The sequence below is a fragment of the Pagrus pagrus genome (assembly GCF_965226575.1).
Source record: "Pagrus pagrus genome assembly, chromosome: 9".
NCBI classification, from domain to species: domain Eukaryota; kingdom Metazoa; phylum Chordata; class Actinopteri; order Spariformes; family Sparidae; genus Pagrus; species Pagrus pagrus.
The window spans coordinates 12,794,893-12,809,183 of NC_140193.1; the positions used below are offsets into that span (position 1 = coordinate 12,794,893).

The 14,291-nt window shown below is 40.8% G+C and overlaps 1 protein-coding gene across 1 annotated transcript in view; it reads left to right on the forward strand.

Annotated features, from left to right (window-relative positions):
• slc12a8 (solute carrier family 12 member 8) overlaps positions 1-12,474 on the forward strand; it is an 18,400-nt gene extending 5,926 nt beyond the window's left edge. The window contains exons 6-14 of the mRNA XM_084362924.1: positions 3,366-3,479; positions 3,711-3,798; positions 4,263-4,350; positions 6,402-6,548; positions 9,077-9,713; positions 9,834-9,931; positions 10,028-10,145; positions 11,682-11,742; positions 11,905-12,474. Coding sequence (XP_084219050.1) covers positions 3,366-3,479; positions 3,711-3,798; positions 4,263-4,350; positions 6,402-6,548; positions 9,077-9,713; positions 9,834-9,931; positions 10,028-10,145; positions 11,682-11,742; positions 11,905-12,073 — 1,520 coding nt within the window. The 3' untranslated portion in view covers positions 12,074-12,474. The remainder of the gene's footprint in view (positions 1-3,365; positions 3,480-3,710; positions 3,799-4,262; positions 4,351-6,401; positions 6,549-9,076; positions 9,714-9,833; positions 9,932-10,027; positions 10,146-11,681; positions 11,743-11,904) is intronic.
• Positions 12,475-14,291: the final 1,817 nt, after the last annotated feature.

Genomic DNA, 14,291 nt, shown 5'->3' on the forward strand with positions numbered 1-14,291 from the left:
GTTAAATTACATATTTCTCTGTGTTTAAAATTTTTGGTCAGTAACTCAACAAAATATGCAACAAAGGCGAGTCATTTCTCTACATTTTAATGAAGAAATGTTACATATTATATCTTTAATATCTAGAATGTAATGCTGATGAGGATTTAAAAGTATTATATATGTGCATGAACTGACCTGACTTTCTTATTCCCAAAGTCTTTTTCCCAGCCACAATAATCTGTACTGTGACTGCAGTGGAATTCAAAAACTGCATAGACAGCTCAGGATGGTGCTTTGTCATGATGGGAGGACAGTTCATTTCCCAATTGTGGTGTTGAAGTATAGAAAATGATATAGTTTGCTGCAACACTGCCTACGTATTGTCTCTGCAGCCAAACAACTCAGACCATCTGACTGTGGTGCACAGATGAAATACAGTCGGCCACGCCTCACCCAGTCCCAGTCTCTTTACTTTTATTCCCCACAGAACAGGAAGCCATAATGTGCTCCTTGGGTCTGGGGTTTAGGGTGTTAACCAGACTCACCCACATTTTTAGAAAATGACAAAGAGAGAAGGCCGGAAGTGAGATCTGAGGCCTGCTGCTCCTCCAGAGACTGCTGCATCATCGCTCCCTGTGATCCACATTATAATATATAGTCTTCAATCCTCCCAGTGGGACCGGCCCCACCTCTGCCCTCCATGCACAGCGCTTTATACTGGTTATAGTGGGAGGGTAAGAGGTCAGCCAGACGGAGGGAGAGGCCTCAGATGCTAATGTAATCTGAGTACACATTCCAGTCTGCATCAGAGGAATGCTGAGCCCCATTCTGCCTATACACACTTGCCGTTCAGACAATATACACACTGAAATATGATTGCGTTCACCACAGCTTTGTCAGGAAATCTGTTTGCTCTGTCGGCCCAGAAAGCAGAGTGATGATGATGATGATGATGATGATGTTTTTTGGAGGCTTTTAATAGATCAAGGTCAGCCTGTGTCACTTTAAAGTTGATGCCTCCAAAATATAGAAGAAATAGCCGCATTTTGTAGGAAACCTCCATCATGTCAATAAACAGGTGGATGTGTTTACAACCACGCTGGCAGCTCGGCTCACATTGTGCTCACATGGTGCATACTAAATTAGGTTGTCATCAAATAACCACAGACTAAATGAAATACAGAAAATGTTTTCTGGCTTGCTGTGCAAAATAAAACCAGGCTGCCAGCTATAGCCTGCAGCTTTTGCCCCGAGGCTCCCAGTGAAGTTGATCTGACCGTGCCTTGTACAGGAGCCAGGTATGATGGAGGTGAGCGAGTTCCAAGAAAATGGACAAAAACTCTCCAATGACTAATTTGTGTTCGTAGAAATAGTTCTACCTCCATAAATACGTGAACGCCCTCAGCTGAGTGGAGTCAGGCATGGTTGAATGTCGGCGTGTGATGTTGTAATATGGGTGGGGAGCCCGTGGTGCAGACATGGACACTGACTGCCCTGGATCTGTTAGATTCTGATTGTTTGGACAGAGGGCGAGCTCACCGGGTCACAGAGTGAAGAAGAGTTTGAGTTCCTCGTCCCCGTTTGATGTCAGCTTTCACAGCCTTGTTAAATTCCTACCCAGGAGAACATGTGCACTTGGATAACTAGTTTATTAAGCCCTCATGGTTTGGGTTTTTTTCTCCCCTCAAACAAAAACAAAAATGAGCATTCTCACCCTCTCTCTCTCCCTCTCTCGTCTCTCACTCTCTGTCTCCCTCTCTCGCTCACTCTCATTCTTTTCTCTCAAACTTGGAAGCTGCTGAGCTTCTGAAAAGGGTGGCGACTTCCTTTTGGATAAACATGTCATTAATCTGAGAGAACACATTCTTTCCCATCGCAAGATAACCAAGGGGGAAATGTCCGGTGTTGTAACATAGGCGGGGCGCTTCAGATTGTTATATGGCCCCCACCAAAGCAGAACAATCTCTCCCCTGCACATTCAACAAAGAGACATAGACTCAGCTGACCTGTCCGTACTTTAGACTGCATACTTTTGTTGCCTATTGTCATTTTTTTGTTAAATAAAAAAGTCTCTAATTGCAGACATGAGTTTAGGTGATTCTGTTAGACATGAGTAACATTTTTTAGAAGGAACAGTTGTACGAATTTCTCAAATTTCTCCTTGTTTTTGTGTTTTTGAGTTGGAGGAATATGAAAATTTAAATAGGAGTATTTTTTTGGTCACCAGCATCCTTTAGCTTTTATTACAATTTTGTAAGGAAGCAAGAACTTTATCTGATAAAATGCAAAACATGTTATATTTTATTTTAAACATCTGGTGTCTGCTACTGTAGGTCTTTCCTTGGAAAATCCCCTGGTGCAGATGTGATGTGTTTACATTCCCAGTTGGTCTGAACTTCTCCAGAAAGCGCAGTGCAAAAACTCACCAATAATCATCTCAGACTAGCGATGGTCACTAAATGGCTATAATAATGATCACTTTACACCAGACATCAGGGAAATGGTAATTGGAATGAAAATTAAATTTTATATCAGCATTATTGTGGATGAGATTGGCGCATTTAAAAAAAATAAAAATAAATAATCAAATTTAAAACAGCTCATTTATCACAAAGTTCAGGTCAGAGACAGTGACTCCATTGGCAAAATGGATCAGGTCTTCTGTGACGTCCCCTGACTCAGACTCATACAATCATTTGATTTATAATTTTTCATGAATATTTTAATGAATGCTGCACCGCATATGACACAAAACACTTTTGTTGTCATTTAATGAGCTTAAATCATTCAGAACCCAATAGAAGAATCACTTGGCTCGGTCTAAAGACGTGTACAAGAACTTGAAAATGTAGAGAGTTGTGATTATTTTTGTAATCATTAATTTTGTTAGAGACAAATTGGCAAACACCTGTCTGCGGATTGAGATCATGATATAACCACAAACTCCAGAACAGCTACTAAATGGTTATTTTCTATTATTATTAGTATTCACGATAACCGTGATATTAAAAAATTAAATAATGATACCGTGTCTTTTGTTTATGAGTTCATCTGGTTGTCTTTTACAGAGGGTAATTTATTTGCCAAAAACAGAGACAAAACACAAAGTAAACAAGGTTATAATTAGATTTGATGCTAGCATGTTATTTGAATTTCTATAACTATGACAATTAACGTGAATTTGTTTTGCCACAATAATCGTGTAGTGAAAGTCTGATATCGTGACAGCCCTTTCCTATAATTCTGAGAGAGCTTTCAGATTATCATTGGTATCAATAGGCCTCAGTTAACAGGTTTATACTGTAGATAATGTTGACTGTTTACTCACGTAATCCTGGCTCAGACCTGATGTTTGATGTGTCTGTTGTCGTCTCCTGTTTCAGAGCATGGATTCATCGGCTATTCACCCGGGCTGCTCAGCAGTAACATATTGCCAGATTACAGCGCAGGAGAAAACTTCTTCACAGTGTTTGGGGTCTTCTTCCCTGCTGCCACAGGTGAGATGGCTCTCATCTTCTGTTTTTGATCTGTCATTGTGAGTTGTATGTATTAAAATCATTTATACGCCCTTTTAGAGTAACTGTCAACACTCCAGCCCTCCTGTTATCTCCTGCAGCTACATATGCTGTGTAGAAATACATGTTGTATTGTGCAGTTGTATCATTTTTGTGTATGTGTGTGTGTGTGTGTGTGTGTGTGTGTGTGTGTGTCTGTGTGTGTGTGTGTAGGGGTTATGGCAGGCTTCAATATGAGCTCAGACCTTCAGCGGCCTGAACACAACATCCCAGTGGGAACGCTGGCAGCTGTCTTCACCTCGTATGACGACACATCGACACACACACACACACACACACACACACACACACACACACACACACACACACACACACACAGACCAATATTGTGAGATGAGAAACACCACATGGAGACTGCTGCAAGTACACAACACTACAGCTCCAGTGCAAGCGAAGCCTGAAGTGGCCGCATGTCAGAAATTAAAATACTATCTCAGCAATTTCTACATCTATTTAACTACGTGATGTGACAAGTGCAGTTTTCAGGAGTCTGTCCCTCGCCGTCTGAATCATCTAGATGGGTACTTTCCAAATGTTTTCATTTAACTCCTGTGGTGTCCTCAGATCTTTTCAAAGGGGCAACCTCTCCCACCCTCATGGCCGTATCTGACTGCGGAGCTTCCATGACACAATTCTCCTATTAATAGTGAGAAAGCAGCCGTTGTTAATACGTCTGTGTGTTGGTGTACTGTTGGTGACCCACAGGTGGTTCCTGTATCTGGTCTTTGTCTTCCTCCTCGGGGCCATCTGCACCAGAGAAGCTCTGCGTTATGACTTCTTGATAGCAGAAAAGGTAAACTTCTGTCCCTTTGTTTCCATCCTGCTCACTTCAGAGAGGCCCTCTAAACAGAAGGGGAGAGGTGAGGGGATTTCCCACCATGGCTCACTTTGTTGATGTGGTGTGGTTAGGGCTGGTGGTGGTTCTGACTGCATGTACAACCCATTCAAGTAGAAATGCAGATAACCCCCCCCCCCCCCCCCCCCATTCAGGTTCAAGTCTATCTAAAATACTGGGTCTTTCCCAGTACCCACACTTGGGGTCTCGAGCAGTGCAGGGTAGAGGTCAAGTGCGTCCCACGTCGGAGAAATACTAACAAACATTCCACTTAAAGGGTAATTCCAGCGTTTTTAAGCCTAGGCCCAATTTTAACGTTTTTGGTGTTTAAATGACTCATGGATGCAAAAAGTTTTGGAATCTTTTGGTAAAGAGTAAATAGTTTTAGTGTAACCAGAAACAGACGTTGTTTTGATGTCCTCAAAGCCACCGAACTCCATCGCCAAAACCAGTAATTTTACCTCACGAATCTTTGTAAAACATGCTTCATTCAAACTCGACAGAAACAAAACAAAACTCACCAAAACCGTCCTAGTTAGGCTTTCCTTGTTACTGGGATCTTATTACTGGGTCTGAGTAACCGAATGCTTGAAACTAGAATTACCACAATTACCACAAAAAATCTGTTTGATTAACGCTGGCAAGGACAAAACTCCATCTCTTCACATATTAAGAACAGAACTTTGTGTTTTGGCCGATCCAATGATAAGGTTTATGCGTTGGCATTGGCAATGCATAAACCTGTGCATACAGTGTAGAGCAGGCTTGTCAAACACAAATTAGCTTGGGGCCGCTGCGGGTATGCACATCTCGTAGGAGAGCCACTGCAGTGTTCAAACAGCAGAGTCGCAGCACAGAGTAACTGGAGTCACATTTAACTTTTAGCGTGTAGAGAGTTAGGAGAGCTGTCTGACAACATGGTGGCGGAGGATTGGTTGTCAAAGCGAAAAGCAAAATTGCCTCTTTGGCAATATGTCGGATCAGGTTAAGTGATGACAGAGAACCTGATAACGTTAATGAGCAAGAAGGAGTTTGTTACCTCACTGAGAAGTTGGAGGTGTGCGTCCTGCTGCCTGCAGCTCTTCATCTAACAGCTCCTTCTTGTTCGTTACTCCTACAGACAGAATAAAACTACTCCCAGACATATTCAAAACTGATCTGCTGTCAACAGCTGATCAAAAGACAGCTGTTTTGCTCTGTGGATGCATTTTTGATGAATGATTGCATTTCCTGTGAGTCTTCTTAAACATAAAAGTCAGCTCAGTCAATATGGTGTGAAACAACTAAAAGAAAAAAATAATTAAAAAAAATAATTTTGCAGATTATATTTGATATATATATTAGTTTTTGGCATCGGGAGGGGGGCCGTAATGGCCCGGGGCGGCAAACCCGTGGTGTAGAGGTACCTAATAAATATTCATAAGGGCCTAAATTAGTGCATTAAACTGTTTTATTTAATTCTAATATTAAAAATAATAAGGAATGAAATTCTAATGGGATTATAAAGGAAGGTTGACAGTGTGAGCTTCCTCTCATGTTAAATTCAGGGGGAACAGTCACAGACTGTTCACAGCTTTGTGATGGGCCATTAAAAGTGGGGTCGTCTGATGCAGCTTAGCTCTCTGTCAGTTAGCAGTTTGTATTTTAGTCCATCTGCACAAGGACCCAAACTGGATGAATCAGGGATTGTTTGAGAATAAATGGACAGACCTCAGTAGGTCGTGCTTCTAAAGACAGCAGCAAGAACCCCTACCTCCAAACAAGGTTACCGACCGGTTAAAAATGTGTACAAACAGTGTAGTAAAAATGCAAAACTACAACTCACTCTCATATTAAAAATAGATTATGTTTTAGCCAATCACTGACTCAAAATCCTTGACTTCTCCATCAGTTCTCATTGTTTTCATAAGGGGCTGGCTGCAGCGGAACTCAACTGGGTGTAGCTGTTGTGAGCTCTGAACCCCACCCCATCCTCTTCCACCCTCTGTTTGTTTTCCTTCTTCCTCCAGGTCTCCTTGGTGGGTTTCCTCTTTCTGCTGGGCCTCTACATCTCCTCTCTGGCTTCGTGCATGGGTGGCTTGTACGGAGCACCCAGGATCCTCCAGTGCATCGCCCAGGAGAGAGTCATCCCCGCTCTGGCCTTCCTGGGAAGAGGGGTGGGTGGATAAATGGATGGATCGGGCCATAAAATGACAAGTATTAGCTAAAATCACCATGACGTAAACACAGATTACTTAATGAGGGTGTGTGTTTATGCCCCAGTGAGTTCACTTACATGGAGAATGATTATTTTCTCTTAGCTCAATGAAAGAAATACTGTGTTAGACTATTTATGATAGAACCTGGTGAACACCACATTTTATTTTAATCTTTTTCACCTGTTGGCACCACTTATCATTATTAGATAAACTCATAGATGCCTTTTTTCATATCTCTGCATTCAACATCTGGTTAGTGAGATTTGCCAACTTAGCTCATTTCATGAAGTCAATGGGTAGGGCAGCTGTAAAACTTCTAAAACAACCAATCCCAAATATAAGAATGATGCAGTGCAATTTTGGAGAATCTTCCCAACCCAAACTTGTAATCACAACTCTGTTCCTGTCATTGATGTGATTAAAGATCTGTGCAGATGTTGTCAAAGTTTGTTCCCCACTTGATCTCCACTGTTGGGTGCAGGTTAAGTTCAATAGATGGCGCGCGTATCAATGACAGACAGATTCTGATAACAAAAAAAGGCAGATAAATGAAGAATAACGCGTAACTTATCACAAATAAAACAAATATTTTTTGTCAATTTCAAACATCATTACAAAATTGAACATTAAAAATGTTTAAAAACCTGCAGCACCTTCACAGCCCACCTGGGCATCGCAGACAACACGTTAGGAATTACTATTCTGAATTTATTTATTTATTTACTGACTTCCAAACTTCCAAATTCTCCCGAAACTAAACCACTTCTTTAAACTTTAAAATGCATAATCACTGAACTATTTTGTAAATTCTACTAACCTGAGTCATGCAGAGTTTATAATAGTAATATTATATCTGATGACCTGCAGTAATGGGCAATTTGTAACCTAATAAGTGTGTGTAGCCTGGATGTATAAGGGGGTGTGGTGGGTGGACTGAACAGGAAACAGTCTGACAGGACTGCCTAACTATAGACTGCAGTCTCCACTCCATAGAAGTGACTGGACTGACAGCATTGCAGCAAAGAGTTACAGCTCACCGCTGCCACACACACACGCACACAGTCACGTTGACGTCCTGACCCCGTCCACCTCCACTTTCCTCAGACTTCCCTGGATGGCAGCAGTGTGTCTGACCTCTCTCAGCGGGCTGGAATGAGGCCCTAGACATCTTGGCCCAAATCAAAGCTTGAGAACAAACGCAGGAAGGGGCCGACGGGCAGGGCCCTGCTCCCTGTACTGTGTGCTCTGGAGGCCCGCCAGGCACACAGCAGTGCTCCTTAAACTGTGTGATAGGACCTGGGAAGTGAAAGCAAGCTGGCGGACAAACCACATGTTAAAACAATTTAACCGTTTTCAGAGAGGGATTGTTGTGGGGACGCCGGTTTGGTCCTCCTGGAACAGATGGTGTTTCATCTACATGTAGTCGTCTTAAGTTGCTCAGATTCACTTCAGGAAGGATTTAAAGTTAAACTTTCATTAAGTCATATTACCCCACCATTTTACTCTTTATTGTGGAGCAGAGCAAATCTGTTTCAGGTATTTAGTTCCCTGCGCAAGAAACAACTTGTGTATACAAATATGGGTAATCATCCCATTACTGTTTGTAGGTAAATTCAGATGTGATCGAAAAGTAACATTTAAAACGAAAGGAGCGATAGAAGCAAAATACGTATATCTAGAAGGAGTGGTAACTTTAAATTTACAATATAAACAAGACAAGCATAGTAATAATAAACAAACGGAGATCCAATAAAAGCAAACATGCCCCTCAATGTGCAAGAATAAACATTTTTAGACATATATGAGTATATAAAGGTGAGCACAGTTTACCTCACTACAATACTTCAGCTTCCACCCAAGAGGTGTATAGTTGATGCCTTGATTAAACAGCGGATCTTCTCCAATTGAAAGAAAGAACGTAACATCTTTTAAACTAGTGTCCATATATTGGTGCTGAGTCCCTTCCTTTACATTCGATGAGCCTACTGACCGACTGACAATATCAGCTGGAGCTCTGATTAGGTTTACATCCTGAGGAGTTACTCCAAGTATTGCAATGGATGTATAGCAGATGGAGCAAACAACAGTCTCATTTATTTTTCTTAAGTTGTAAATATTAAAGGGGCTCTATGTAACAATGCGTAGCAGTTTACACTTATTAATCTCTTTTTTATTGGCCATTCGTGAGCAGTTTGTAACGTGACGTGAAATATGAAACCTTCCCCGTCTCGCTCGGTTCCTTATACAAGCCTGTGGACAATTTGTTTAAGTTGTTTAATGCTGCTGGACCGTGGATTTCCGTGCCTCTCTCTGTTCTTGTCGCTAACATTAGTTTAGAAATGGAGTCTGCTAACATAAACTAACGACCAGCTTCCAGTACAACACAGAAGCTCCACAGAGCCCTTAAATCCTTTTAATAGAACATTTCAAGTGTAGACTTTCATGTGTCACTTTCCGTATTATAACACACTCTCCCTCTGTAATAGAAAGGACCAAACAGGACTCCAGTAGCAGCCATCTGTCTGACCAGCCTGCTGACCATGGCCTTCATTTTCATCGGTGGGGTCAACGTGCTGGCGCCCATCGTCAGCATCAACTTCATGCTCACCTACAGCTTCATCGACTACTCCTACTTCAGCATAGCCATGACCTTCCAGCTGCAGACTAAAGAAAAGAAAGACCCCCTCATCCCGGCCAAAAGAAGCCAGCGTCGGTCGACCAGGCAGAGCTCTAAGCCTCTGATCGAGGCCCACCTCCCAAACTATGGAAGTGGAGGTGAGAGTCCGCAGAGTAAAGGCACTCTGCTGGAGTTCACCAAGGACATGGACCAGATCTTTCCCCCTACGTCAAATCCTGATGAAAAGACCTCCTCCGTGCAAGAGTTGAGCTGTAAGGGCAGAAAGGCTAGTGTGACCACTAAGCAGAAGCTGATGGACAGCTTTGGTTTGGACCTAAACAGCAATATGTTCTCAGAAGAGAAAGAAGAGGAGGTGAGTTCAGCTCCAACACATGAGGGAGCTGAGGTGCAGAGTGGAGTCGGTGCAGAACCACAAGCCAAATGTCATTCAAAAACACAGCACGCTGAGCAGGATTCATCAGCTGAGCCTCACAGTCACAGCACAGGTGATCAGCTTTAAGCATCAAACACTAGACGTGATGAGACTAGACAGGAGTAGAGATCCTCGAGGTTAGTTGTACTTTTTTTCTTTTTTAGTAACCTGATTCTTTTATTAAATCTTTCAGGAGCTGAAAGTCAAGCAGAGCGCCCGAACTTTGAAATCAAACCCATTCAGCATTCACTCTACACTAAGTTCTGCAACCACTGGGTTGCTCTAATCGGGGTAGGCTACACATTTTATGCTACAGATTATTTATTTTTGCTGTAATTCTAAGCTTATTTAACAAATAATGTGAACGTATGATTTGTTTTCTTGCAGGCACTCACCTCCATATTGATCATGTTTGTTATCCAGTGGGTTTATGCTTTAGCAAACATAGTCGTCGCCTTGCTGCTCTTCCTCTACATCGGGAAAACAAGTCCTGGACTACCTACAGGTGATTTCCATCTGCTCACTTTCTTTTTAGAGACACTGAGCTTTATGGTGAGGTCCTGTAGGGTGACCAAATGTCCTGACTTGGACAGGACAGTCCCATATTTTAACCTTAATTCACACATCTGCAAGACTTTTCCTCCTTTCAGCAGACGGTAGATGGATTACGTAAATATGTGTTTTAAAACATGGTAATTAAAATCAGTTTATGATTTATAAAATGCTCTGTTTATAAATGAAAAATCCAAGTTGACAAAATGCTGATTAAATATACCACCTTGACCTGTGCAGCATTTTTAAGCATGGTATGCTAAAAGTGAAGTACTGTATGAGATGCCTTTGATCACAGGTGAGCTTAGCAACTATAGCTAATGTTGTGATTCCTGTCCAGTGGGGTTTGATTTAATCTGAACTTCATTGATCAACCTGAATGGGCCAGAGCCATTACTCTTGTTTGAATTGTCTGAATTTCTTCTTAATGTTGTTGTGTAGGCGTAGTATTTCTATTGAAATGAAAGATGTGACATGGCTTCATTGACACTATTACTTCAGAAAAGAAAAAAATGTTTTGTAGAATTTTGTAGAATTTTTGCTTCAACGAGATGTGAGCCTTTTTTCCCTGCCATTTTGGGAAGTGGCTCACAGTTTAGAGAAACAAATCCATTAGAATAACACGTTTAAGGCTTATACTGTTCCTCGCCATGATATGGGTCAGTGAGGGAATGTGTCGTAAAGCTTTTGTCAAAAGGGGCTGCAGCAATCAACAAAAACTTCTGTTCAGCTCTTTACCAAATACTCTTCATAGACATTCCTTTTCATAAATTATATACTGATTATTTATACACATATATATATATATATATATATATATATATATATATATATATATATATATATAATATTATATATTTCACTGCACATTCTCTATGTTTGATATTTACTTATTGTGTCTACTGTTTGCTGAAAGGAGGAAAATGTTATCTTTTACAAGGTCATTCCATGAACTAGTGCAACTTTAGATCTTTTAACTGTATGAGTAGTCTGCAGGTTACACCTATTAAACCTGAAGCACATTTAAATTACCCCATAATGTGTAACTTCCCATTTGCAGTTTACATTTTCAGATTTGGTCACTCCACGCTCAGTCTTGGGGTGACCTTTTAATGTACTCGGGCACATTGCAGGGAGTTTCACTTGTGGTCTTTTTGCCGGGCGGGCTTGGCAGCTGTTGTGGCTTAGGATTTCTAGAATAGCTGGATGGGACACCGAGCATCTGTGCATTAAACTTGCCACATTACAGCGCGCCTCAGCCGCCTGACTCAGGACATTTCTGAACATAAGCTCGGCAAGTGTTTCACACTTGTCCCACAGGTGGTCAATGTGATGCTGTGTGTTTTTCTCACTCTGTTTTTACACTTCTTGTGCACTAACCTCAACTATTCACACAATAGATATAGTCTCCATTTTAGCTGTTTTCTGCTGCTAGTATTGAAACTAGTATTGAGCTAATTTCTTCAAATAACACTTTGATTTATTGCAGGTATTGCAGCTCGATTCAGCTTCTTCACGTGGCTCAAATCAACACTAAATAGCATTTGCAGGTATTTCTTATTGCTGTTCTAACACAAAATGGAGAAAACTAAGAGATTTAAATGTCATTCATCAAAGAAATGTCCGAAATTGTTTAACTCTTATCTGTAAATATTAGTTTTTCTCATTTATGTGTGTCACCTGAAAGCCATTTTGTTTCCTTGATCTTTCAGGAGAAAAGGATCTCTTCAGGATGAGATCGTGGTCACGCCCTCTCTGTCCGGCGTCGGGCTGAAAACCAAGCAGCTGACAGAGGAAAATGCAGACTTCGCCTCTCGTCACCGCCATCACCAGTCCTCATTCATCAGGGCCGACAAGATGGTGCAACCACCGCTCCACTGACTGACTTAAACACTGCCTCCGTTTCATGTCGCAGCCGTCAGCCAGAAACCACTTTTTCTGCCTCAAACTCTGCCTCACGTTGCCCTATACGGCACGTTCTGCACACATATATTATTAAACAGAGATGTTCAGGGTGTTTTTGTGGAAGAGAACAAGATAGATATTTGTGGACCCGAGTTTTTCTTCTATAAACTGAATTAAAAGAAAATAGGTGATTTTGTTTCAATACACTTTATGCCTCTAACTTTGACTGAAGTATCATAATCTGTGAAACACTTTGCTGTTAAGTGTGCACTGCTGGGTCACTTCCAGGAAGTGCGGCCACCGTGGTGCTCATCTGACTTGAATATCCTGTGTGCATGTGGCAAAAATGTTTAATTAAAGTATATTAGTTCACTTTCGCATGTATACAGTTCATTGTTCATTGACAAAATGTTTCCGACGTTTACTTTTCTTTTGTCAGTCACATGTCAGAGGTGGCTGAGGTGTTCGTGCAGACCTACAATAATAACAAACTTGTCATATGTGTTACCCATATGTGATTCAAAACATCTACTGCAGTGAAAATAAGACTCAGAAGAAAATGTATTCATCACTTCTTTACAAATGTTTTACAGGATAATATAAAACCAAGATCAGCAGGTTAAATAAGGTTTTAATAAAAGTTTCCTCCAAGAAAGATTGACATGGTAGATGTTATGTTGTTTTAAATAAATTATTAACTTTCATTTGTGGCACACCCATCAGACCATTCTGTAAATATGATCAAAATCGAGACAAGTGGTGTCAGATGACAGTGACAAAAGTAAAAGATGTCACGTTAAAATAACAGCATCTTTTAAGTGAGTTCAATCAAAACCAAAATGTGCTTTTAGGCGTGTTTGAATGGATCAAGCATTGAAGTTTTCTACATGAACGTGATCCACTCCTGTTAAAAGTCATAGCCAGCATCCATTGTTGAGAAAATCATAATTTATTGATATATTAATGTACGAGGATGATTGTCAGAATGAGGGGTGGTTTGAAGACCTTATTTGATTTGTTTTAAACGTGCTGAATATCAGTCTGTATTACACAAAGTCATGTTGTTTGGGTGAATTGGATGCATCACAAAAGCGTCTTTTGTAGCAGCTCAGCAGTAGAGCTGTGAAAACCACTTCCTCTTACCTTTTTGTTGTCAGAGCTGCAACAGGCACATGATGATCAGCAAAGATCCTGGTACCTTGTTTAGTGTAGTGGAGCTGTTGCACCTCTGAAGACTGTACTGTGTTTTTGTTCAAAGATGATGGCTTGAAATACCAAAATACTAAACTAAATGTATTCATTATGCAGAACAGTTCAGGATCATGAATAGCCTATTATAGGATTACAAATATTGATGCATTAATGTGTGCATTACTTCAATGTCGAAATTGCTAAAGGTAGAGCTAATTTTAGTTAAGCCTACTTTATATTCTTTATCTGCTGGGTATTTCCCTGGATCAAAACTAGTTGAGTATAAAAGTAGGCCTACAGTATTTGCAAGTAGAAGTAGGTGAATGAAGTCGACAATGGAAATACAGAAGTACAAGTAATGAACTACATATGCATACTATATACACTACTACACAATATCACTGTTGATTGTGAATGTTTTTGTGACCCAACCTACTTAAACTGGGATGTTATGCTAAATTCCTGTAGTTAGCTAGCTAGCATACGTTCCCTGCATTAGCAAGCAAATAAATGAAAACCTCATTCCATGTGTTAATGATTGTTTACATATTTATATATAGGCTACTCATTTATACTGTATATTAAATAAGTACTTCACTAAAAGTGTTAGCGCACAGCCTGTCTGAAGTATCGAGAGTATACTAGAGACTTCGCAAAACTGAGCTGGCTAACTTCCGGTTAAGCGCCCGGCTAACTTGAATGATGATAAAATTATATAATCCTGCAGCTCTTCTAGACTTTCCAAATGTTACTGGACCGAATGGCTCAAATTATGACAGTGAAACCAGTCATTTTGCGGAGATTGTGACACTCAAAAAAATGTATCCACCCTTTGCAGCCCACTGTGAAAATTTGGCTTCAAACCCCGATTGCAGCTAACTGAACTAACTAAGCTAACGTCAGCTAAAGTTAGCAGCAGTTAGCAGTCACTCTGGTGGTGTGCTGCCCCCTATTTGATTGGAGTATGAATTTGACAGGTGGCCAAAACTTACACATTGCACCT